The 25218-nt window shown below is 40.5% G+C and overlaps 1 protein-coding gene across 3 annotated transcripts in view; it reads right to left on the bottom strand.

The window, feature by feature from the left end:
- The window catches only part of Mdn1 (midasin AAA ATPase 1), a 127061-nt gene that overhangs the window by 84331 nt on the left and 17512 nt on the right, over window positions 1–25218 (bottom strand). For all 3 annotated transcript variants that reach the window (XM_038347377.1, XM_038347378.2, XM_038347379.2), the window contains exons 11-26: window positions 24848–24929; window positions 23068–23163; window positions 21234–21346; window positions 19944–20092; window positions 18790–18850; window positions 15213–15424; window positions 13778–13881; window positions 12737–12881; window positions 12146–12242; window positions 9687–9800; window positions 7089–7236; window positions 6585–6695; window positions 3686–3837; window positions 2366–2544; window positions 1684–1892; window positions 1077–1223 (exon numbers count right to left, since the gene is read on the bottom strand). In XM_038347377.1, the coding sequence (XP_038203305.1) occupies window positions 1077–1223; window positions 1684–1892; window positions 2366–2544; window positions 3686–3837; window positions 6585–6695; window positions 7089–7236; window positions 9687–9800; window positions 12146–12242; window positions 12737–12881; window positions 13778–13881; window positions 15213–15424; window positions 18790–18850; window positions 19944–20092; window positions 21234–21346; window positions 23068–23163; window positions 24848–24929 (2119 nt within the window). The remainder of the gene's footprint in view (window positions 1–1076; window positions 1224–1683; window positions 1893–2365; window positions 2545–3685; window positions 3838–6584; window positions 6696–7088; window positions 7237–9686; window positions 9801–12145; window positions 12243–12736; window positions 12882–13777; window positions 13882–15212; window positions 15425–18789; window positions 18851–19943; window positions 20093–21233; window positions 21347–23067; window positions 23164–24847; window positions 24930–25218) is intronic.

The raw sequence follows: 25218 nt of genomic DNA, 5'->3' as shown, positions 1-25218 counted from the left end.
ATTCAGGAGTGTGGCCACTGTCAAGCTGCCTATGTTCATGGAGACAGCACTAACGGGACCCAAAGGGTTGTAAAACACAAACCAAAATCCACAAGAGGACATGAAGTTGTGACCAGGAATATTAATAGTTTTCTATTTAATTAATTTCTAATAAAGACCCCCGACCCCAGACAGGGTTTCTCCGTGTAGCCCTGGCTATTCTAGAACTTACTCTACAGACCAGGCTGGCCACGAACTCAGAGATCCACCTGCCTCTGCCTCCCGAGTTGATAAACCTTAGGTGTTGGTAGGATGTTTCACTAGTATGTGCAATAACCTAAATTGATTACAGTCTCAGGGTGGAGGGAACAAACTGAAGTTTTATAATTAACAAGGAGAAGCATGAAGAAAGGTCACCGAGTCCCTACTACAGTGTCACAATCACGGATTTAACCAACAACATCACTATATTTTACACCATCTGTAAGCACGGTTTGGAGATCAATTTTCAGAAGTTGGTTCCCTCCTTGCTGCAGTGTGTTCTGGGGACCTAACTCTGGCTGTCAGGTTTGTACAAGTGTTTCTGCCCACTGAACCATCTTGTTGGCCCACATCTTTATGATAAAGAAAAACAAACAACAACAAAAGGGCAAAAATATCCAACGAAGTCACAAGTTCTAGGCTACTCTAGGCAACATATGAAAATAGTCTCAAAAAATAAGTAGTTTGACAACAATTACAAATAACATACACAACTAGGGAACTATTATCATATAAAGTAAATGTCATAAAAATTTACGACGGTAAAAGTGCTGATTTACAAAAGAACCAAAACCAGGAGCTGGAGATATAGCTCAGTAATAGAGAGCAACAAAGCATGCATAAGCTCTGGGGTAAATTCTCCCAGGCTCTGGAACACACACATAAAATGGATATTAACAGACATATCTTAGAAGCAAGACTTCCCCAAAATTAGCCTTACTCTCTAAAACTAAATGGACAGATGTGCTTCTGCTTGAGAAAACTATCCAACTGTGAAGCCAATGCTGACTAATGTAGTCCACCTAAATGTAAGTTCAGATGAGGATATGAAATACCTGAAGGTCCAACATGACTTTAACCAATTTACTGCAATAGGAAGGCGGCAAACCACATCGCTTGTGCAAGATTACTTCCAACTCAGAACTGGGCAGCTCATCAAAGTGCAATTCTACAAATCGATTTCTGAAGGCTCTAGACAGCACCTAGGCAATGTACAAAAATGAAATGTGTGTGTGAAGTCTCCTCCAACAATGAGCCCCTGACCAAATATCCAAAACAGTGATTGGCGCTAAAGTCACATATACATGAACAAAAATTCATTTTTATTTATGTATTTGTGCACTGATCTATCAATCTATTCATAACATATCTATATATGTAGCAATAATAAACAAAGAAAAAGAGGTTATCAATTTGAGAGGGAATTGGGGAAAACATGGAAAGAGAGATAATGGAAGTGATTGGAAAGAGGAAAAGGAAGAGATGTAACCACAATTAAAATCTTATTTTTAAAAAGCATCTATTCATTTGATTTACAAAACAGCAGCCCTGCTATTCACCACAAAAATCCAAAACCTTCAAGAGGGACCAGAACGTCTCATTCCTAATGAGTTTACCATTTCACTTAGTAATGAACAGATTTTAGAGGCAAAAGTTACATACCTTTCTGCCTCCATAAAGCCCTGGGGGATTTTGGGTAGCAAAAAGCATGAAGCGAGGGTGTGCCCTAACGACTTCCTGTGTTTCTGTTATGAGCAGTTCACGGTTATCATCCAACAGCCTGTTGAGTGCCTCTAACACATCAGTAGGTGCTAAATTCAATTCATCCAAGACAATCCAATAGCCTTTTCTCATAGCATCAATAAGAACCCCTAGGAGGAAATGACAAGGATTAAAATGTGCATGTACAATCACAAATCCTACACAACCATTACAACTCCAAGCAAATTACTCTGCAGCTAGTCACAACCATTAAACAATCTGTGACACCACTGATCCAAGAACTAGACTTGCAATTGACACGTTTTCTTTCTAACCACAGGAGGAGCAAGGGCTGACAAACATCTCTTGTTCAACCTGTTAAATTTTCTCCCTGACATCTAAGTTTATTAAATCACTTTATTAAATCATTATTTATTCCAAAAACCCTCTTTACCCTTTCTTTTAAATCTCTACACTTTGTGTTTTTCAAAATCTGGTTCAATGCAGGAATTACACTGCCCTAGGAATTAGCTTTAGCTATTATGATACAGTTCATGTGCCTCAATTAGAAGGGATTATAAAAATAAGAAATGGATCAAAAAGCATGAAAATTTGCATTCAAGCAATGAAGCAGTGACATTACCTTCATTAAAGACAAGCTTCCCCGAGGTGTCAGAGGTGTAACAACCAATGTATTCTTGGATATCTGTGTGCTCATGGTTGTTGATGCGCACACAGTGGTTGCCAGTAGCTGCAGCCAGCCACCTTATGAGACTTGTTTTACCAACTGATGTTTCACCCTGTATCAGCACCGGATAGCTTCTGTAAAACATTAGTCAACATAGTAATTATAAAAAGAGATGAGAAAAGAAGGGAAGCTAAAAAGAGTGCCTTTAGACGCCCATGCACTGAGAAAGCTCTATGGTTTTTGTTGTTGCTGTTGCTTTGAGATAGGTCTCACTATGTAGCACTGGCTGGCCTGGAACTCACTATGTACAGCAGGCTTTCCTTGAACTCAGAGATTTGTCTGTCTCTGCCTCACTGTGCTGGGATTAAAGGAGTGTACCACCATACTTGGCTGAACGAACACGAACACACACACACACACACACACACACACACACACACACACATTTCTTAGCCACCAGAGGAGCCAGAGCTGACAAACGTCTCTTGTTTAATCTGTTAACTTTTCTCCCTGACATCTAATTTTATTAAATCACCAAATTCTCATTATCTATTACAGTATTCTTTGAATTTCTATACTGTGTGTGTGTGTGTGTGTGTGTAGAGAGAGAGAGAGAGTCAACTACAATGCAAATCACCAAAGTTATTTGAATTCTGATTAAATTGATAGAGAATCTGTCAAAGCAAGGGGTTGGGGTAGAATTAAACCTCATGCTCAAACTTAATATGGGTTAATAGAAAAATTGCTCCTCAAAAAATACTAAGGTAATTCCAACTTCTCTAGTAGTATTTGCAAGAAAAAGTAGAATTAATTGTTAGTCAATAAGAAGTGATAATCAATAACAAAACAAAGCAAATTTACTTTGTAGTTTTGGATGTTTTTGTCTGCAAGCTGTGTGTGAGAGAGTGCAATGTATGCAGGACTTCAGAAATGAGCCTGGATCCTACTGAGCTAGTTCCAGGCAATCACAAGCTACTGGACATGGGTACCAGGAACCATGTCCTGCGTTCTCTGAAAGAACAGCAAGCACTCACAGCCACTCAATCACCTCTCCAGGAACAAAAGCAATGACAAAGATGACCAAAATAATGTCTTTAAGTCTTTCCCACCAATCACACAAGTACAAATCATCACAGGGCAATTTTTAGAAAGCAGTAATTCAGTTAGCCAGGTAAGAACCAGCAAAGCTCTGTCAAAGTTTAGGAAAGCAAGCTAAGTAAACACTGTGCCTGTTGTAGGAACGTCATAGCAGCAGGAGGGAAAACCTACACATACCCTGCAGAGACCACACGGACTATATCTCTCAGGTTCAGCTTAACAGAAGACGTCAGAACATATGTTTCATCTATTGTAGGCTCCTTGTCTCCAACTGAAATCCAGTAGCCTTCGACCTGGATAAGGCGGCCACCTTTGGGTTCTGGAATAGGCTAAAGAGACAAAAGACTGAGAAATGACCATAGTCCTATGTCAACGTTGGCATTCTTTCAGAGGGGAGTAAAGCTCTTATTGAGAACACATCTCTGCTCTGAGTGCTTCCAAAAGGAAACCCATGCGTTAAATATAAACACAAAATTACTTCCAAGAATGAGAACATTTTTTGCATATTTGTTTTAAAATTAGATAAGAGTAGAAAGATTTAGTTGAAAAGCATACAAAATCAAAATAATTTTTCCCACATGTGGTTCCACCCCTGCACCCCTAGCAATATACCCATTTTTATTTTTAAATCTAAAATAGCTATCATTTTCCTCAAACTAGGCCAGTAATGTAAAGAGGGAATAGAGAAGAGGTATTTTTTTACACCACCACATTCTGGATCATCCGGAGGACACAAAACTGAACCTCTATAGAAACTGAACCTTTATGGGTAGGCTGGCTTTTGTTTGTTTGTTAACTTGACATAAGCCAGAGACATCTGAGAGGAAGGTATTGCAATTCAGACCACCGTACATTTTAGTTAATGATTGACATGGGAGGACCTAGCCCACTGTGAGCCATGCCATCCACAGGCTGGCCGTCCTGGATGGTGTAAGAAAGCAGGCTGACCAAGCCATGACCAAGCAGCACTCCTCCACGGTTTCTGTCTGCTTCACTTATAAAGCATAGTGCTGAAATAAACTATTTGCTTTTGGTCATAGTGTTTATCAGCAACAGAAACCCTAAGACAACAGGTTATATGGGTCATGACACAGCCATTCCAAGGAGTTATTTAGTAGGGTAAATCACACAAAGTAAACTTAAGCGGCTTTATCTTCTTGTGTTTTCATAGCCTCTACTAGCTAAACATGCATTATTTTTAAAATGTTGACTCCAAATTAACTTCAAATTCCTGTCTTTCTTATCCTAATGAGCAAGCAATAAAAAAAAGCTAGATGGTGAAATTTTCTGTTTCATCTAGCCTGATGCTACTTTGTAATTTTGTATCAAACTCAAATGGCTGTTGCTTTTACCAGTATCCCTACCTCCTTTAAAACCTTGTAGTAGTTCTAAATGAGAATGGCCCCAGAGGCTCATGCGTGACTGCATGGTCCCCAATTGATGGAACTGTTTGAGAAGGATTACGTGTGGTCTTGTTAAAGGAGATGTATCACTGAGCAGGTGACTCTAAAGTTCCAAAAGCCCATGCCAGGCACAGGTCTCTGACCACTGCCTGCGGATCAGGACACAGAGCTCTGTTATTTTGCCAGCACTACACCTGTCTGCTTCCCACAGTTATTATTATGGACTAACTCTCTAAAACGTAAGCAAAACTCCAAATAAATGTTTTCTTTGATAAACGGAGTTGCCTTGGTTGTAGTATTTTCACAGCACAGAGCTGTAACTAGGACAAACCGGAGTCAAGTTAAAGATATGGGTAGGCTAAATAAAAAGGCAGGTTACAGACAGGACACACAAGCCTGACGACTTGAATTCAATCTCCAGAACCTATGTAAAAAGCTAGATGTGGTGATCACCAGTAATGCTAGAACCCCTAGCATGACGAGGGGTGCAGACAGAAGCTCACAAGCCAACTAGCCTGGAGTATTCACCACAGAAGCAAAAACACAGTCACCCTGACTCAGCTCTGGAGAAGGCCAAGTACTAAAAGTTATTCTCTGACCACTACACATACACTGTGGCTCTTATGTGCCCGCCCCCACACAAAATTCATCAAGTAGCTTTTGTTTTGAGGAAAGCTGGGGATAGAGATATAGCTCAGGGATAGAGTATCTGCCTGCCATGAATGAGATCCTAAGGTTGACCCCAGCATTTTCCCCAACCAGGAAAGCAACAGAGTAATATCCTTGTGCAATGGGCTCACTTATACAAAATACGTATCAGTTTACCTCAGTGAATCAACAAGCCCATACTGGAACTTTAAACATAAAATAAAAGGAATACATACATTTACACTTTGTTTGGAAAGGGCTATCTATAGAATTCAAACCTCAAATAAAATTGAAATTTCACCATCTAAGATATACACTGTTGGAACATGGTCTAAAGAATGGAGTTGTGTGAGGAGAATTCTAAGTGCTTGTGAGAAAACTCACAGAAAACAAGAGTCTTGGTGCCCTCAGTTTCTTCAAAACACAGAATTGTTCTTGGAATGTGTTTGCATGCTTCTCCCAGGCGTATCGGCTAGGAGTGAGGTTCCTTACGATTAGTCATCACAACTGGCTGTTGTTATTTGTTGATATGCCTCTATGGAAAAATACATTCCGCACATGTGGCTTCTCCTTGGGATTGTATACTTTACTAAGGTGACTCCTCTTAACCCTCAGAACACCAACTGCCTGATGCTCGAAATAAACCTGGCTACTGCATTAGATTTAGTCCACCTCATTCTTAGGCTCCATTCTCCCAGCTGCCTCTGGACTGGTGACAATACATATCTACAATCTTTTTAAAGTTTTTGCTACAAGGGGCCGAAGAGACAGCTAGGGGATTAAAAGCACCGACTGACAGGCTTCTCTTCCAGGACATAGGTTCAATTCTTAAAACCTACACGGTAGCTCAGAACCATCACTAACTCCAGTTCTAGGGGATCCAATGCCCTCTTCCGGCCTCCACAAGTGCTCTGTAGACATATATGCAGGCAAAACATTCTAACACGTGGAATAAAGAAAAAAAAAAGACAGGAAAGTTTTCCTCAAATAGCTCTATGAAACAAGTTGAACACCAAAGAACACACCTGTTTCAGCAGACTTTTGACATTGCCAGAAATAATGTGCTGACAGATGAGCTTCTGAACTATTGGGTGTGATGTCCTGTCAAGCTGTGTTAGGAAACCCAAACAAAAGCCCTAGAGAGAAAACACAAACACAGATAAATATAAACTGGCCTTATTTGGGAAATAAAATTTAACATCCTGGAGTATTACATCTCAGAACAACTTTTGTTTGTTTGAGACAGGGTTTCTCTGCGTAGCTATGGCTGTCCGGGAACTAGCTCTGTAGACCAGGTTGGCCTTGAACTCAAGAGATCTGTCTCCTGCCTCTATGGGATTAAAGTCATGTGCCAACACCATTTTCCCCAGAACAGGTGGCAGGAAAAAAGTAGCAGGGTACCTCTGTCCAAAATGTTAGACAAAATTGACTGACAAGCACCGGCAAAGGTGGCATCTGCGTCCCTACTCCCTCTCACTCATAGCAAGCCCATCCTCCCAGCTGCTCAGGAAAACAGATATTAGAAACACCTCATAGAGTGAGCGCTGGATGTTACCACACGGGTTGGAAGCTGCAAATCGTAAAGCCCTGCAGAGGGTCCGAAGGCTGTAGTGAGGTCTGTGGCCAGTTCCATCCACCAATTTGGTCCCAGACTCTTTCCGCAAAGCAGTGTAGAAGCTACAAAGAAGATGAAGTTCGGGCAGTTTTATCAAATAGTAATTATTTTCCTGCTATTTCTATCTCTTTATTGAAACTACAAAGGCTATTTACTTTTCTTTAAGCTTTTCAAGGCAGGATTTCACTGTGTGTGTAGCCCTGGCTATCCTGAAATGCACTGTAGTGTATCCACCACTGTTGAGCAATGGCACACTCCTTTAATCTCAGCACTTGGGAGGCAGAGGCAGGCAGATCTCTGTGAGTTCGAAGTCAGCCTGGTCTACAAGAGCAAGTTCTAGGACAAACTCCAAAGCTACAGAGAAACCCTGTCTCCAGAGGGCTGAGGTCGACGGCAGATCGTGTCTTTTCCCAGTGGGGTCAATGGAATGGTGTGCAGCAGCCTGAGCTTAAGCAGATTCAGACTCAGCTCCGGAACAAGCTGTCTGGCCGAAGGATCACCCTAGCTCTGGGCAATGAAATCATTGCCTAAGACGAGGAACAGTCCACTTTCTTGACTGGACCTCCTTGAAAGACCCATCATGTCCCATGATGCTGTTGAGGGCCATGTGTGGGCCAGTGGCCCTGATGTGGCCAGGGACTGAGTTGATGACCATGTCATCACTTAATGACATGGTCACAGCCTGTGCTGTGGCCTGGATCCATGCTGATGTGAGCAGCATGTGACACCATCTTGAGACGATGGTGGTGTCCAGGTCTGGGCTACAGCCAATGTCTGAATTGATGTGTACAGCCCGCATTACGACCACAGGCCAAGCGGAGGTCCCTGGCCTATGCTGCTGCCTAAAGCCATGTAGGTGTTTGTGAACCTTGCTGCCACCAGGGATACAAATACTGATCTGAGTGGCCTGTGTTGCCACCTGAGAGCATGGTGATGTGATGTCCAGGTCCCTGCAGCCACTGCTGGCCATGTCTGAGTCTGTGGCCTTATTGCAGTCTGTGTTGAGTTGACATCTGTGGCCTGTGCTACAGTCTGATTCCATGTTGATACCATGGGCACTGCTGCCACTGAAGGGCACACATCATCAGGGTAGCCTGTCTGTCACCTAGGGCAATGGTTAATGGTTATGTCAAGGCCCATGCTGCTGCTAAGGGCCAAGTCTGCATCCTGGTCTTTCTGAAGTCGGGTCTTTGTTGTTATCTATGGCTGATGCTACCACTGGAGGTCACAGAGACAACCATAGTCTGTTGTGGGCTAGGCTGCTGCTGGTGGCCATCCTGACCTCAGGGCCTGTGCTGCTACGTAAGGCTATGTTGATGCCCCATTTGGTACTGCCGCAGAGAGCCATGTCTGGATTTGTAGTCTATCTGTAGGTTAGTCTATGCTGATATCTGTGGACAGAAGGCTGGGAGGATGTCTGTGGTCTATGCTGAGGTCTGAAGTCTTGCAGATGGCCACGATACCATCTGCATCAGAGGGCTAGGTCTGTGTCTGGGTTCGTGGCCCTTACTGCAAATGGAGCCCTGTTCACGGCCTGTGCTGATGTGAAAAGTCATATCCATGCTCCCTCAGACCATAGAGAGCAAATAAGCTATGTTTGTAGTGGTTATGGCTGCAGAAACACGGTTTAGAAAGACTTGGAAGTAACAAACTGTACCACCCCACCCCTTAAACAGTAAAAGCCTGAATAGGAAGCCAGGAAGAGAACTCTTTAAAACCACGGCAGGACGTGTCGCTCCCCACAACGGAGGGACTCCAGCAGGACTGCAAAGGGGAGGACTCAGTTCTGTTTAAAGTGTGACCACACTCTAGGGAGTATCTAGATAAAACAAATTGAACTTTTTTTTTGGCTGGGGGCGGGGGATTTGAAAATAAAAAAGAATAAACAAGTATAATAGCTAGGCATGGTGGCACATGCCTTTAATACCAGTACTCAGAAGACTAAGAGCCAGGGTTGTGCACAGAGCACCTGCTTAGCATGTACAAGGTCCTGGGTTTGATACACAATACCACCAAAGGTTCGTGTGTAGGGAAGAGAACAAGCTATAGAATACTAAGTGAATAATTCAAATACTAAGCTGTGAACGTACAGAAATAATAAAGAGAAAAGCACCTGTTGATTTTCATAGGTAGTATTAGTAGTTTCCTTATGAAAACCTGAAGGAATTCATAATAAAGCTTCAATCTCAAAGCAAATCCTTCTACCAATTTTCTTTACATAGAAGCAAATCATAAAAATGTATGCATCTGCAGGGAACAATTCTTTCTTTCTTTTCTTTTTTTTTTTTTTTTTTTTTTTTTTTTTTTTGGTTTTTCAAAACAAAGTTTCCCTGTAGTTTCTAGAGCCTGTCCTGGAACTAGCTCTTGTAGACCAGGCTGGCCTCGAACTCAGATATCTGCCTGCCTCTGCCTCCTGAGTACCGGGATTAAAGGCGTGCGCCGCGACTACCTGGCTGCATGGAATAGATTTTTATGCTCAAAAGAAGTCGTATAAAGTCAAAGGAGAACCTACTTTACAATTCCTTGCACGGTGTTCTTGCTCACACTCAGTCCTTTCAGATAATCCACAATAAGAATCTGTAAGTCTTCTTTACTTTCTAGTTCTTCTACATAAAGTTCTGTGAACCTATAAGAAAATTATTAACCACTGGTAAGAAATTAGTATGTCTCACATCATTCTCATAGGCAGTAGTTCTTAACCTATGAGTTATGAACCCTTTCAAAAGGGAGCCTAAGACCATCTGAAAACACAAATATTTACATTGTAATTCATAACTAGCAAAATTACATTCATGAAGTAGCCACAAAAATAATTTTATGGTTGGGGGTCACGCTGCATGAGGAACTGTATTAAAGGGTCCCAGCATTAGGAAGGTTGGGAAGCACTGCTCTAGGATGTAGCCTGGATTCTCCTTCGAAGTCAACCTCTCGGCTTCCACCAGCCCCCTCCCATGTCATATCCAACCTAACCACTCTGCCAGACCCACCCCCACAGCACAGAATTGAACCAGGAAATACACTGTGTCCACCAGCCTAGCGCCCTGTGTCCACCTGACTTCATTCTTCCCAAGCCGATTCTTAACTCTAGGCCTGTTCTTCCTTCTGTCCATAGCAAACACAGAACTAATGAAAAAGCCACATGCCTAGATCACAAAATACCAACAATGCAGGTGATTAGGACAGTAGCTTATCTCCAAATCCTACCAGTCTTGTAGAGAGAAAACACAGGAGGCAGAATTTAAAAGAACAACCATGAACTTGGTCAAAGAATTCAAGGAGTTTAAAGAAGAAATAAACAGTCCCACAACGTTACAGAGAAAGAACGTAAGGAAAAGAAAGTCTCAAGTGACGCCCACAAACAGAAACATCAAGGCTGACAGAAATAGTGAAGGCAATATAGGACTAGAGAGTGAAACTCAATCAGGAGATGAAAACACTAGACAAGAATTGAAGAAAATACAGGAAGCAGTAATATGGGCTGAAGAGAGGAAGCACAGCAGAGAGACTGAAAAGAAACATGAAGCTGCTGTACATATTAAAATACAAACAGCATCACCAAAAGCACTAACATGATGACCACAATTTATATACACATTTCAATACTAACTTAAAACCTCAACTTTCTGACCATATAGGCTGACTGGGTGGCTCTAGAGAGAAAGTCCATCTGTCTGTTGTCTTAGAGTAAGAGGATGAACAAAAGTGCTCCAATCAAATGGGACCAGGAATCAAGCAGGCATCAGTATAGTAACATCCAAAAAACAGACTCAAACTAAAACTAATCAGAGGGACCATTTATACCTGTATATACCATTCATCAAGGGAATAGGCAACCAAGACATTACTATCCTACCCTAAACAAAGCAAGAAAGACTGGAGTGCCCAATTTCATTTAAAAAAAAAAATCTCCTTCTTGATTTAACAACACAGATAAACAGGTGAATCTTTTTGAATTTAAGGCCAGCTTGGTATACACAGTAAATTCTAGGACCACCAGGGTTACACAGTGGTCTTGTAATAAAAAAAAAACCTAAACACACACACACACACCCTCATGTTAAAAACTAATGTAAAAAAAGAAAAGTACACACTTTAATATAATTTTTTAAATTATCTATAATATTTCCATTATTTAATATTTCCATTATTTAATAATAGAAACAGAATTCTGAACAGGCTTTCTAAAACATACATGTATTTGTGATGTGTGCACAATATATGGACAAGCATATTATATTTATTCTGTAGAGTCAGAGGACAATTTGCAGGAGTTAGGTTTCTCCTAACATGTAGTTTCTGGGGACTGAACGCAGGTTCTCACCTTGGCAGCAAGCACTTTTATTCATGAAGCCATCTTGCTGTCCCTAATTGACTTTAGTGACTATTTCCAAACATGAGACAACGCAAATTATTAGTAACACTAAACCTTATTCTTCAAAGTTACATGTAAAATGCCAAAACTAAGCACTTAACAGCATTATGTTCCATAAATAAAATTCCCCTAATAGCTAAAAAGTGAATTGTATGCAACAATACCTATTTAGTACCATACTAACTACCAAAGAACTAGGTCTACAGCCTAGGATCAACCTGCAGAAGCAGCATAAATAATAAACAATACTAGAGAATGATTTTCCGGGTTCCTGGACTCTTTTACATACCTACAAGCCATAGACAAGAGAAGTAACAAATAAGGAAACCAAGATTTCTTTATCAAGAGATCAATGTATTTTAACACTGTTTGAAATTTGGATATATAAATATTAACAATAAAGAAAAGGAAACAAGCCGGGCGGTGGTGGCGCACGCCTTTAATCCCAGCACTCGGGAGGCAGAGGCAGGCGGATCTCTGTGAGTTCGAGACCAGCCTGGTCTACAAGAGCTAGTTCCAGGACAGGCTCCAAAGCTACAGAGAAAACCCTGTCTCGAAAAACCAAAAAAAAAAAAAAGAAAAGGAAACAAAACCCTTACCTGTTTCGTATTCCTGGTGGGAGATTTCTTTTGCCCACATCAGTAGCTGGATTCATGCACGCAAATAAACGAAAATCAGGGTGCCGAACCAGTGGCTCTGTTAGGAGAAAATTAGAAAAATTCAACCTTTAGCATTCAAGTGATCTGTCTCAGGACCCCAGGGTAGACGCGAAGGCCCAAGGCCCAGCCAGATTAGTGCTCGCTATTCTACCAGCCATACCTTATCCGAAGTAAGATAGTGTTCAGGTAGATAGCACAGGCTCGCACATGCGCACACACACACACTCACTGCTTAATGTCATGCTGCTGTTCAAATCTTTCTGGTTTGTTTACTTCCATTTATTTTTTTTTCATTACCTAAGACCTATGTGTATATTTCTTTGGATAGTTTCTACAGATCTACATCTTAAATGCCTTGACAACTTCCCTTATTCTCTGCATTCCCCATAGCACCTAATAACAGTCCAATCTGCTTCCACAGGAACTTATTAACTTAATAATAAACTCCATTGGAAGCCCATGTAATATGTCTATTCAAAAGAATCTCATTTTTAACTGACCAAGACAAACCCCAAGGGGATTAAATGCTACCTGTGTCTCCTCGATCAAGCAGAACCAGAGAGCCAGAAGATCCTTCAAGTAAACCACTCAGACATTCCAGTGTTTCAGGAGCAGCCAGGTTAATCTCATCTAGTAAGATCCATTCTCCTTTCTTTACAGCCTGAGCTAAGGTACCCTGGAGGATAACATATTTCAAGTAAAGACACAGTTAGCAAAAGTAGTCACACAAGTAAGGTTAAGAATGGAGGCAAGGACATATTTTTCCCACTAATGAATCTATACTTTAAATGACAAAGTCAGGCAGTTGGCAGGGCTAGACTGTACACGTACGGTACTTTGGCTTGTAAATGTCCAAAATGGTCAACTATCTTTAAGCCTACAAGGTAGGATGATAGAAACATGAGTTATATGGATGACCAAGTAAACATACAACAAATTCAGATGATGGAAAACACCCAGTTGGTTCTGAAAAGCACCCAAAGTGGGATGGTGGCATGCACCTTTGATGCCAGATCTGAGTTCCAGGGTAGCCAAAGTTACACAGTGAAACCCTGTCAAAAACAAATAAAAAAGCACCCCCCAAAATCACACCAAGACCTCAAAATTTCCAAATCTGGAGTGTATACTGCTTGTAATTCAAAGTCTATCACAGCGTATACTAAAGAATACCAAAATGAATATTCAGCCCTACATCACTGATGTTTCGTTTAATCAAAATAGTGCACAGCACATCGGAGAGGAGATGACCATGGTCTGGAACCAGACCTAGGCACTGATCCAATCACACCCCCTTTTCAAATGCAGACATTCACACAGACAACTAAGTTGGAGTTTGTGCTTGGACCTATCATACAAAGGTGAAGTAACAGAGTACACTATCCTCAATTAAATACTCTGTACTCATTAAAACCCTAAATACTGGGAAGAACGCTGCTTCTCCTTATATTATCTGTTAAGTATTTTCTGTGTTAAATAGCAGGCACAATACAAAGACAATACAAATAATAACCCTCGACAGACTTTATTCTCCATCAAACTAACATCCACACACCTAAATAATAAATAAAATACCTCCACAAATGCAAACAAAAGGGCATTTTCCGTTATTTTCATTTGTTGCTGGGCGTGACTGAGTCTAAGGCCAAATGTTTCCCATTTCTCCTTTAGAAGCAGCCCTAGGAAAGAATAAAGATCCCAAAGGCATGTTTTTAATGTATGTTCCTTATCTAAAACCAGTCTTTTAAATTAAGATTCGTATTTGTTATTTTTAAATCTCTCTCTCTCTCTCTCTCTCTCTGTGTGTGTGTGTGTGTGTGTGTGTGTGTGTGTCAGTGTGGGTACCCACAGAGAACAAAAGTGTCACAATCCACTGGAGATAAGAGTGAGCCAGCAGACAGGAGTGCTGAGAATCAAGGTCACACCCTCCCCAGAACCACAGATTCTTAACTACTGAGCCATCTCTCTTAGAAGTCCATGGAATCTGTTAGAAGGTGAAAGCTGGCTGGAAAGAAATAGGCTTCTTAGGACAGGCTTTTAAAAACTAAACTCTGGCCCTTAGTTACAGCTGTTCTCTATAGAGTTGGCAAGATGCCTCAATGAATAAAGGCTCTGTAATCAAGCCTGACAAATCTGACTTCCATCCCAGGAACCCACATGGTGGAAAAAGAGAACCAAGTTTCAGCTGATCACCTTATTCTCCTACTAACACAGATGTTCCTGTTTGCTGCCACACCTCATCAATCTTTGTCTTGGGGGTGGGAGGGGGGACCGATGGGGGTCCCGAGACAGGGTTTCCCTGCGTAATAGCTCTGGCTGTCCTGGAACTCACTTCACACATAGACCAGGATGGCCTTGAACTCAAAGATCTGCCTGCCTCTGAGTTCCGAGAACTGTGATTAAAGGCATGTGTCGCCACCACCAGGCTGGAATTAATCTTAAATCACAGGTCAAAATAAATCTTCTCTCCCTTAAAGTTATTTGTCATATATTTTGACTAAGTAATGCAAAATTATGTAAACATGCTATTTATAAATATAGTATGACTTTCAAACACAAAAGCATAAAACTTGTGAAACACAAGAGCGTTAAGCATCTTAGACAAAGTGTACAGGACTAAATCCTTACAAATGCTAACCATGTGCCAGTCACCAAGAGCTCACTTGTACGTGCACTCTGTGGTGCGCTTCCCCTTAGAAGAACCTTTGAAGTAGCCGATGTTATTACCATTTCATAGGCAAGGAAGGAAAGTGAAGACCAAAAATTTTACTGTGGAAGCTAGTTCTCTCTCAGAAAATATGTCATCCTGATTACTAGGCAGTGCTTGTACACCAGCGCCATCTAGTGATCTTAATAGAACCATGTCTACAATACAAGCATGGCAGCAGGACACTTCAAAACTAGTCACCTTTGCCTGAAGACCTACAAAGCTCCACTTTTCTCCTTTTTACTGAATTCTTCTTTTATACCTGCTAAGTGAGCCCCAGTGTCAAGCCCACCACATTCTTACCTGGCTGGCTCGCCCTTCCTTCCTTGGCAATAGCTGACTTCTGTACGTGTTGCATTAGTCGGAGGAGATCATGCCATCGTTTCTGCCTGTAGCAGGTCTGAATGTGTCCCAAAAAGGTAAAGTTTTGTTTTTTGGAAAACGTCTGGACAAAGAGTTCCTCAAATGTATCTCGTAATGGCAGCCAAATAAGTTTATGGTCTACTGGCTTAAAACTTAAAAAGAAAAAGAAAAAGTAAATATATGATTCACAAATTCTTGAAGCAGAGACTAGAAACTCAATGCAAACTAACCAAAATCAGAAATATGACAACACAAAATCTAAGTCTTCACCTGTGATCTATCTTACCACTCTTATGGTTTGACAGATTTATAATGAAAATTAAGTATTTTAGATTAAAAGCACTATGAAAAGTCTGAAATTTCTACCTGGACAACAAAAGATATGTTATTTATTTTACTATCAATCATATTTAAATGAACCCATATGGAACTTGGTGACAAACATGGTTTCAAGAAATTTTTATGGGCGGCAGATGTAGGCCCTGGTTGCCCAGGGACAAATGCTGCCTTCAACTTTGAGCAGAGAATAAAATAACAGAACATCAAACTTCCTTCACAACACACTGATAGCGGATGCTCCTCTGCTTTCCAATGCTGGAATACAGGCCTGTGCCGCTGTACTTTATCTAGGCCTTTGTTTTAAATGATAAATGTCATCAACCCCCATTATCAAAAATCAAACTCTGGTTTTTCCTGATGTTAGACAAGTGCTCTATGCAGAGGTGTGTATATCCTCATTTATTATTGTGAGTTTAAGGCCAGCCTGGGCTACATAGCAAAACTTTCTACAAGCAACAACAAAGAACCAAACAAACAAAAGAACAAGACCCACTAATAGCTGCAAAACACAAACTGGACTTGAAGAGGAAATTTAAGAAAATTAAAAGAAAAAAAAACTCAGATTTGGGAAGGAAGGGATGGGAAGTAAGACAGTGTGGTTACGGGAGGAGTTAGAAAGTCATTATATTCAAAACACATTGTATAAAATTCTCACAGAATAAAAAATACTGTGTTTTTTAAAAAAAAATATTTATTTATTTATTTATTTATGTATTATGTATACAGCATTCTGTCTGTGTGTATGCCTGCAGGCCAGAAGAGGGTACCAGACCCCATTACAGATGGTTGTGAGCCACCATGTGGTTACTGGGAATTGAACTCAGGACCTTTGGAAGAGCAGGCAATGCTCTTAACCTCTGAGCCATCTCTCCAGCCCCAAAAATACTGTTTTAAAAACAAACCACATGGGGCTGGAGAGATGGCTCGGAGGTTAAAAGCACTGGCTGCTCTTCCAGAGGACCTGAGTTTAATTCCCAGCAACCACATGGTGGCTCAAAACCATCTGTAATGAGATCTGGTGCCCTCTTATGGCATGTGTACATATAACAAATAAATAAATTAAAAACACATACACACAACAAGCGCATTGAGGTAATAAACACTAAGACAGACAATCAGAAAGCCATCTCAGTGTAAATAACCTGAAAAGCTTTAAAGCTCTTGATTCTAAAGTACCTTTACTTTTAATAGATGTCTTTACAAAGACAGATTTGTAAACCACTCAGGCCTATAGAAGTTTTACATTTTTTAATATATTATTTGTTATATTTAAATGCATTTAGCATGGATATAAAAAATGAAACTAATTATACATCCCAGGAATAGAATATTGCCATCTCTCTCTCTTTTTTTTTTAAAGATTTATTTATTTATTATGTATGTATACAGTGCCCTGTCTGTGGCCAGAAGAGGGCACCAGATATCCTTACAGATGGTTGTGAGCCACCATGTGGTTGCTGGGAACTGAACTCAGGACCTCTGGAACAACAGCCAGTGCTTTTAACCTCTGAGCCATCTCTCCAGCCTACGATTTTACCATATCTCGTGGTCTATTACTAAATTTTGGGGTTTTTTTCCAAAATTATCTTTGGCCTGCTCATTTATTCTTAAATAAGGTAGTCACATAAATTAAAAGACATGATTTCAGAAAATAAGGCATGTTTCCACCTACATAAAAATGTAACAATTTCCTTTGATAACTAAGGGTATTGTATAAAACAGAAGAAAAAAAAAGATTATCTTCTATTCACCAAATTTGTACCAAAACAAAACTAATTTAAGAAGCATTGGTTCAAATTCTTCATTGTTATCAAGGTATAGTCAGACTTCTATATGCTTGATGTATTGGTGTACTTACCTTGTATATGCAAGGCACAGGGGGTTAAAGCCCCAAAACAACAGGAAAAAGACAACAAAACAACCTTCCTTACAATGGCTGGCAAAATACTACCAATTCTTAGAACATGGACTCAGACCACATTCAGTGATGCAAGATAGTATTAAGAATACTCATAAATTGCTAAAGACATATTTTAACAAAAACATATTTAGACATATTTAAATAAAGTAGATAGTATTATAGACACGCCTGGTTAAAAGCAGACCTGCAAAAACATTTATGTAGACCAAGGATTAAGACTCCATATCTGGCCGGGCGGTGGTGGCACACTCCTTTAATCCGAACACTCGGGAGGCAGAGGCTGGTGGATCTCTGTGAGTTCGAGGCCAGCCTAGTTTACAAGAGCTAGCTCCAGGACAGGATCCAAAGCTACAGAGAAAAATAAAAAAAGACTCCATAACTGCCTCCTTGGATCAACATAAGCATTGGCTCACATGACTTTCTGTTTTTTTGTAAAACTTTCTCCATCAAGAGCATTATCTTTGACCCAGGCCTGGTGGTATATGCCTTTAATCTCACTAAGCAGGGCTGGTGGCTCTCTTGAGTTCAAAGCCACTCTGGTCTACATAGTGAGTTCTAGGCTAGTCAAGACTACAGAGAGACTCTGTCTCAAAAAACAAAGAACAATAAATAACTGTTTATTTAGTAATTTAAATATTCCTTTGAACACAAGAACCTCAAGTGTCATGTAAATTTAAGAGAGGGGCCAATGAGATGGCTCAGGGGGTAAAGGTGCTTGCTGCTTGACAACTACAGCATTTAGAGGGTGAGCGAGAAAAGGAACTCATGGAAACGGCCTTCCTGCTCGGGCAGAAATGCACCGTCAAGCATACAAACATAAGTTAATCTAATACTATGCAGTGCAACTTGTGCTCTGTCTTCTACATGTGTGCTATGGCACACATGCATCCTCAAGCTCATACACCAGTTATTCCAATCCTGGGTTGCATATACCAGCATAGTGGCACATGTCTTCTGTACCTTTACTCTGGAGAGGCAGAGGCAGGCAGATGAGCTAGCAGCCATCTTGGTCTATATAATTAGTTCCAAACCAGCCATGACTATGCAGTGAGACCCTGGCTTAAGAACAAACTATATTGTGATGCAGGAAGAGGTACAGGTCTTTGCATAACCTCCAAGCAGGCTAGACTTGCCTTCCGTAAGTAAACTATTTTCCAACTCGAGCAGTGAACGTGATGCAGTGCTGTAGCCGTATGTGAACCACACTCGAGCAGTGAACGTGATGCAGTGCTGTAGCAGTATGTGAACCACACTTACCCTCCAAGCAAGTCTGCAGTGTCACTTTGTTGATTCATATTCACAACTCGCAGACAGTGACCTTTAAGAAACAGAGGAAAAGAATCATTTCAAACATTTAAAAGGAGCCAGGCCATGATGGTGCATGCCTTTAATATCGGGCAGACCTCTCTGCATTCCAGGCCAGCCTGGTCCACAAAGTGAATTCTACACCAGCTGGAGCTACACAGTGAGGACTTGTTTCAAAAAACAAAAACAAAAACAAAAACAAAAAAAAAAAAAGAAAGAAAAAAGAGAGAAAAGAAAGCTTAATGAGAAATCATAACACATTTCTTAAGAAGGCAGGGCAAGTTTACACAAATGTATGTTCTTTGACTTTCTCAGTTAACTTCATAAGTCTTAGAAGCCATTAATATCTAAAAATTGAAATCCACAAAAAGATCCTTCAGCTGGATGGTAGTAGCAAACATCTTTAATCCCAGGACTCCAGGGACAGAGGCAAGTGAATCTCTGTTGAGGGAGGCCAGCCTGGTCCATAGTGAGTTCCAGGACAGTCAGAAATACATAGTAATATCTCAAAAACAACAAAAAAAAGCAAACAAAAAGATCCTTCGATAAATTGAATTAGGATTAAATCAATATCCACAGTATAAAATACTATTTGGCCATTAAAAGGAGAAACGCATTTTAAAAAGGCTAACTAATAAACATAATTAAGTGCAAACATAAGCAAGTCTTGCCATATACCTGTAATTGTTATCCAAGAAGGCAGAGGCTCAAAAGCAGGAGGCCTACCTGGGCTATACCACAAGGAAAACAGTATATATTTCATATATACATCAAAATACAATTTGATTTTGAAACAATATATACATGTATGCATGCCTGTGTTTGTGTGTATAGAGACAATAAAATAATTAAGATAATGCAGATTTGTTAATAGTGGTTGTTATCTCCAGGGAAACCAACTATAAGTAGAGTAAGTCCACTTCAAACTTTAAAATACATAGATTTATTATTTAGAAGAAAACAACAACATACAGTCAGGCATGGTAATACGTGCATATAATCCAAGCACACGGGGAACTGAGACAAGAAGAGCCCAAGTCTAAGGTCAGTCCTGTCTACAAGTTAAGGTCTATGCCCACCTCTTACCCCCTAAGCCTCTCAAGTACCTGTGGCATGAGCCAAGTGTTGGACAGCAGAGGTTTTACCAGTTCCAGTCTCTCCCACTAACAATACAGGTTCCCCTTGACTGACACACACTGCAAGCTGCTCAAGGAGAACAGAGGATGGGCGGGTAGCAGCAAAAGTTGGCTTCTTCCTAGGAAAAGGAAAAGGGGATTCACAAGTTGGCTGGGCCAGGCATGATGACTTGGGCAAAAAAATAACAAGTTTTAAGGCAGCTCAGGCAATCTAAAATATCCGACTTCACAGCTAACACCAGGAACACAGCTCAGTGGAACAGTGCTTGCCTATCTTGTGAGTCCAGCAGTGAGACAAAGGAAGTAAGGGGGAAAACAAACATGCAGGCTTCAAGCTTTGCTTAGTGCTGGATAGAAGAAAACCAGTCCAAAGGGAAATGAGAAAATAAGCCAGAGTAATTGTCATCATATTCTAACATACTCTTGGAACACACAATCTAAAAATTTACTCTGCTCTACAAACACTAAGTATTCATTCAGCTGGCAAGTGTCACATGTATTATTACCTGTGGTTAAGATGCTAGGTTATGAACACCCAAAGCCTAAGACATAACCTGCATAGCATATTCTTGAACAAATAATTATCAACATTGGCCTCAATTCCTAACCTTCATAGGGACTGGAGAAAGATCAGCGCATAAAACCATTTACTGCCCACAGTGAAAGACTAACCACAAGTGTTTGATTCCTTAAAAAGCACAAAATGGTAGGAGAAGAACTGACTCCCCAAAGTCATCCTGTGACCTTTACATTGCATGCCATAGCACACAAAACCACATACACACATCATACATATATACAACATAACAAATGTATCTTAGAAGTATTTAAATAATATACAAAATTATAATGTATCAATACCATCTTCCCAATGAAGTAGTCTAAACAGAATCTGTGAATATGACTTGTCTTGAGACAGAACTGGGTCTTTCACTTTAATGGCTGGTATGACTGATACACAACTCAAATAGCACCATGTCAAAAACACATTTCCAATACACATTATTTAGAGATTTGTATGATACAAGCCAACAAGGAATTTCCACACTAGTACAGCCTGATATCCACTTGAGCTTTACTTCACTATGTAAACTGTAGTAAATCAGATCAAGGACCTCCTCCTGTTCGTCCCAAGCTGCTAACAGCTCTTAACATCTAGTTCCCAGAAGAACCTATTTTGGGAAATTAGTTTTCCTCAACATGCACCTGAGCGGGCATGCTCAGATCAGACACAATCCGCAGCTCGTGAACTCTACTTACTTCTGTATGTGAACAGCTTCACTCTGTTTCCGCAAAAGTCGCACTCGACCTACTTGAACATCTAACTCATTAATGACAATTTCTGGTTTATAAAGTTTACAGAAAAATTCAGCCTGTGGGAAAGAAAGATTTCAATTAAGTTAAAACTTATCTGCTTTTAAACATTTCCTTAGCCAAAGTACCTTAATGCAGGTTTCTCATCAGCCCCTCCACCCTGAAAGCAGTGTCTACTTCCAAGAAACCCAAGTTAGTGTACATCAAGGGTTTCTTTTACTTTCCAAGTTTAAATGCTTATTTAAACCCTGACCACACATCCAAGAAATGGCACGAAAGACAGTGTTAGTTGTCAACCTGACAGAGGACAAAGGCTCTGGCCATGCCTGCTAAGGAAGGTCCTCATTATGTTAACTGCTCTAGGCAGGTGCCTGAAGTGCGTAAATGAAGGCAAGCTGAGCACCTAAAGTATTCCTTGCTGTTCTTAACTGTAGATGCACTCTGACCCACTCTCCCAAGCTCCTGTCTGCAACTGTCCTGTCTTAAAGGGACTCTCACCTGGAACTGTAACCAAAATAAACCTTAAGCTGCTTTGTCTGGGGGACTAGATCATAGCAACAAGAAACAAACTATCACTCAAATAAGACTCTGCCTAGATAGAGTGAACACACTGATATTAACCAAGACCTTAGAGAAAAAACCCACTCCTAACAAAATGTACATTATTCTTTCACTATGCTTTGGTCAGTTTTACATTTCTAACATAGGGTAAGAATCCAAGGCCTGTCTGAGAAAGAAAAGCCACAGCAGAGGCTCCTACAGAGAAGTTATTCATCTCTCTTACCCGATCACCAAAAGAACCCAGAATAAAGCTCAGGTTTGGGCCAAGAAAAGAGAGGCAAAATGCTTCAAGGGAGCGGCTGCCAGCCCCAGTCAATAGAGGACACACTGAATCATATAACCTCATCATGGTGGTTTCATGTCCCTTGCTTACTATGATGAACACACTTACCAGGTTAAGTTCTTTTGGGTGCTCCACACTCTGAGCCTAAACCACGCTCAACACACTTGTTTACACTATTGCAATCACTGACATGATGTTTCAAGGAAGAATGCCTTGATTAACTCAGGCATTTCTGCAGGCTTCAACAATACCAATACCACTACCCAAAGACTTAACCCTTTTAAATATTACATATATTTCCCCTCTGTACACCAAATCCAAGACCTCATGAATGTTTAGCACAAATACAACCACTGGGTAATAATCTCAGTCATTCCAAAACACATTATCTTGATCTAGAAAGTAAAAGGCAAGATATCACCAATCTCAGTGTTGAACCTAATGAACGGAGTTATTACCATTCATTGGAACTATTTTTTTTTTCGTTTTTAAGGAAAAACAGTAAGCTGGGGGTGCTGGCACACATCTTTATTCCCCGAACTCTGGAAAAGACAGATCTGTGTGCTCCAGGCCAGAAAGAGCCACACAGTGAGGCACTGCATAAAAAATAAATACATAATATTAAATACTAAAAAAGTAAGAAAGAAAATCTGTACAATGAAGCATAGACTAAGATTTTACTAAGATCATTCCTACCAAGAAAACAAAATGGTCACTAAAACACCAGAGAACAAGGTATCTATAATATCTGGGAGTCAGGAGTAAACTCATTTTAAGAATGTATGACACCAGAGAATTACACTGGAAGTTTCCTATCCCTGACAGGTAGAAATGGACCATTAATGTCTAAAGAGGAACCAACAGTCAAAAGGCCACCTTTGGCAAGTAACAGAGTCAAGCAGCCCAACCTTCTTCCAACATGCAAGCAGCACATACCTTTTTCTTGGAAATGTTCAGTTTGCTTCCAATAATTTCTGCCATTTTCAATTTTTTTGCCTGCTCAGAAAGCATGGCAGTGAAACAGTCCAGAGCCTATGAAAACAACCCAGGGAAACGTTAACTGATTTTAAGAGTAATACAATGGGCTGGGGAAATGGCGCAGTGGTACTGCTCCAGCAGAGGACCAGAATGGTTTCCAGCGCTACTGTTGGACAGCTCACAATAGCTTGTAACCTCAGTACTAGAGGATCTGATGTGATCTTCTGGCCTTTGTAGGCACCTGCACTTATATTCATGAACCCACACAGACAGGCAGACAGACATACACACACAAAATTAAAAAACCTTTTACAAAGCAACCCATTATTGAGTGAATGATATAGTATCATTGAGTTAAGTTCTTGCTGCTTCTTGACTGTGGGTGCAGTCAGCAGCTCAAACAAACCCTTACCACAATGACTGCCATCATACAGGAAGAAATTAGCACAAATACTCTATTTTCAACAAATTCTGTTTATTCACTAATAAAATACTTGTACATATATCCAGAGAAGCATATTTCACAATGGCCAAAAGATAAAAAGCATAAAGTTCCACTGGCAGCAGATTAATGAAAAAATGAAATACCACATATATAAGCAACTGGAATATTATTCTGTCTAAAAAGGAATAAATGCTACAAGGACTAATGAAAATATGCAGAGTGTAGCAGGTGGATTCAAAAGACAGCATACTGCATGACCATATTTATGTCAGCATTTGGAAAGTAACAGATTAGCCCTCTCCAGAGTGTTACAGAATAGGAAATTGAGCAAAAAACCAGAGAGACAGATAAAATTTTACAGAAGGTTATCTATCAGAGATTTGTTTCTGGATTCTCTTTTATTGGGGGGGGGGGGGCAAACTTGCTGCTATCACAAAGAACCCAGCACCCACATGGTGGCTCACAATCAATTGTAATTCCAATCCCAAGGACTCCAAAGCCTTACTTGGACTTCCAGACACCAGACATGCATGTAACACACACACACACACACACACACACACACACACACACACACACACACACACACACCCCTGCATTTTACAAGGTTAGTGAGGAACAGCCTAAGGTTTTCAAACAACCAACCCAATATTGCCAGTAACCTTACAGGAACTGCCAAATGATAGAGAGCTAACTGGACTCCTGTGCCAATGTCAGATTTAAAGAGATTTAAGGAAGTGACAGTCTCATATGGCTTGCATTCACCTTTTGTGAGGCAAATATTAAACTCGTGATCAGTTTATAACAGAATTATCCCCTAAAGACTGGACAGACACTAAAGCAAAGACACAGATTTGGAGAGACTACACAGACTATATAAAGACCACAGCTCGGTCTAGAGAGCTAGATCAGCAGTTAAGAGCACTAGTTGCTATTCCAGAGGGCATGAGTTCAATTACCAGCACCCAGATGACACCTCACAACTGTCTGTAATTCCAGTTGCAGAGGATCCCACATCTCACAGAGACATACATCCAGGCCAAACACCAAGGCATATAAGTGAATAAAGAAAAAAAAAAAAAAAGACCCCAGCTCTAGAGGCACTGTGATGTACCACACCAGCCCATTCTGTCAAGCTTTCGCCTCACGTCCACTGTGAAAGCCTACCTCTTCTATAGTAACACCCTGTTTCAAGGTAAGTTATTCACTATATCTGACTAGCTTGAAGGCAGCTCAGTTTTAAAAGGCTAAGGGAAGTAAACGGTAGATAGAAGACAACCAACAGTATCTTACCTCCTGAAAAACATTTAACGATGCTGATGAAGATGTACCGTCAAAGCCATGAGCAATTCTATTACACCAGTTCAGGAGATCCCTTAAAAATAAGCAAGCAAACAAAAAAATATAGGCTAAAGAGATGACAAGTTATTTAGCCCTCTTAAGTCTAAATCTCCCAAATCTTCTAGCAATGCCGAAGAGAAAGTACTAGAAAGTACTAGAGTCCTTACCCATACCCATTTCTCCTGTACCCATGTACAGACAAAGTAACAAGGAGGGAAAGAGACTAAATACTACCAAGTTCAGGGGACCCACTCACTCCTAATTCCCACGAGAATGGAGAGCTGAGGCATTAAACTCATTACATGGAGCAAATGCAGAAAGGC

The sequence above is a fragment of the Arvicola amphibius genome, chromosome 11 (assembly GCF_903992535.2).
Source record: "Arvicola amphibius chromosome 11, mArvAmp1.2, whole genome shotgun sequence".
In the NCBI taxonomy this organism is placed as follows: Eukaryota; Metazoa; Chordata; class Mammalia; order Rodentia; family Cricetidae; genus Arvicola; species Arvicola amphibius.
This window is presented reverse-complemented; position numbering and strand designations above follow the sequence as displayed.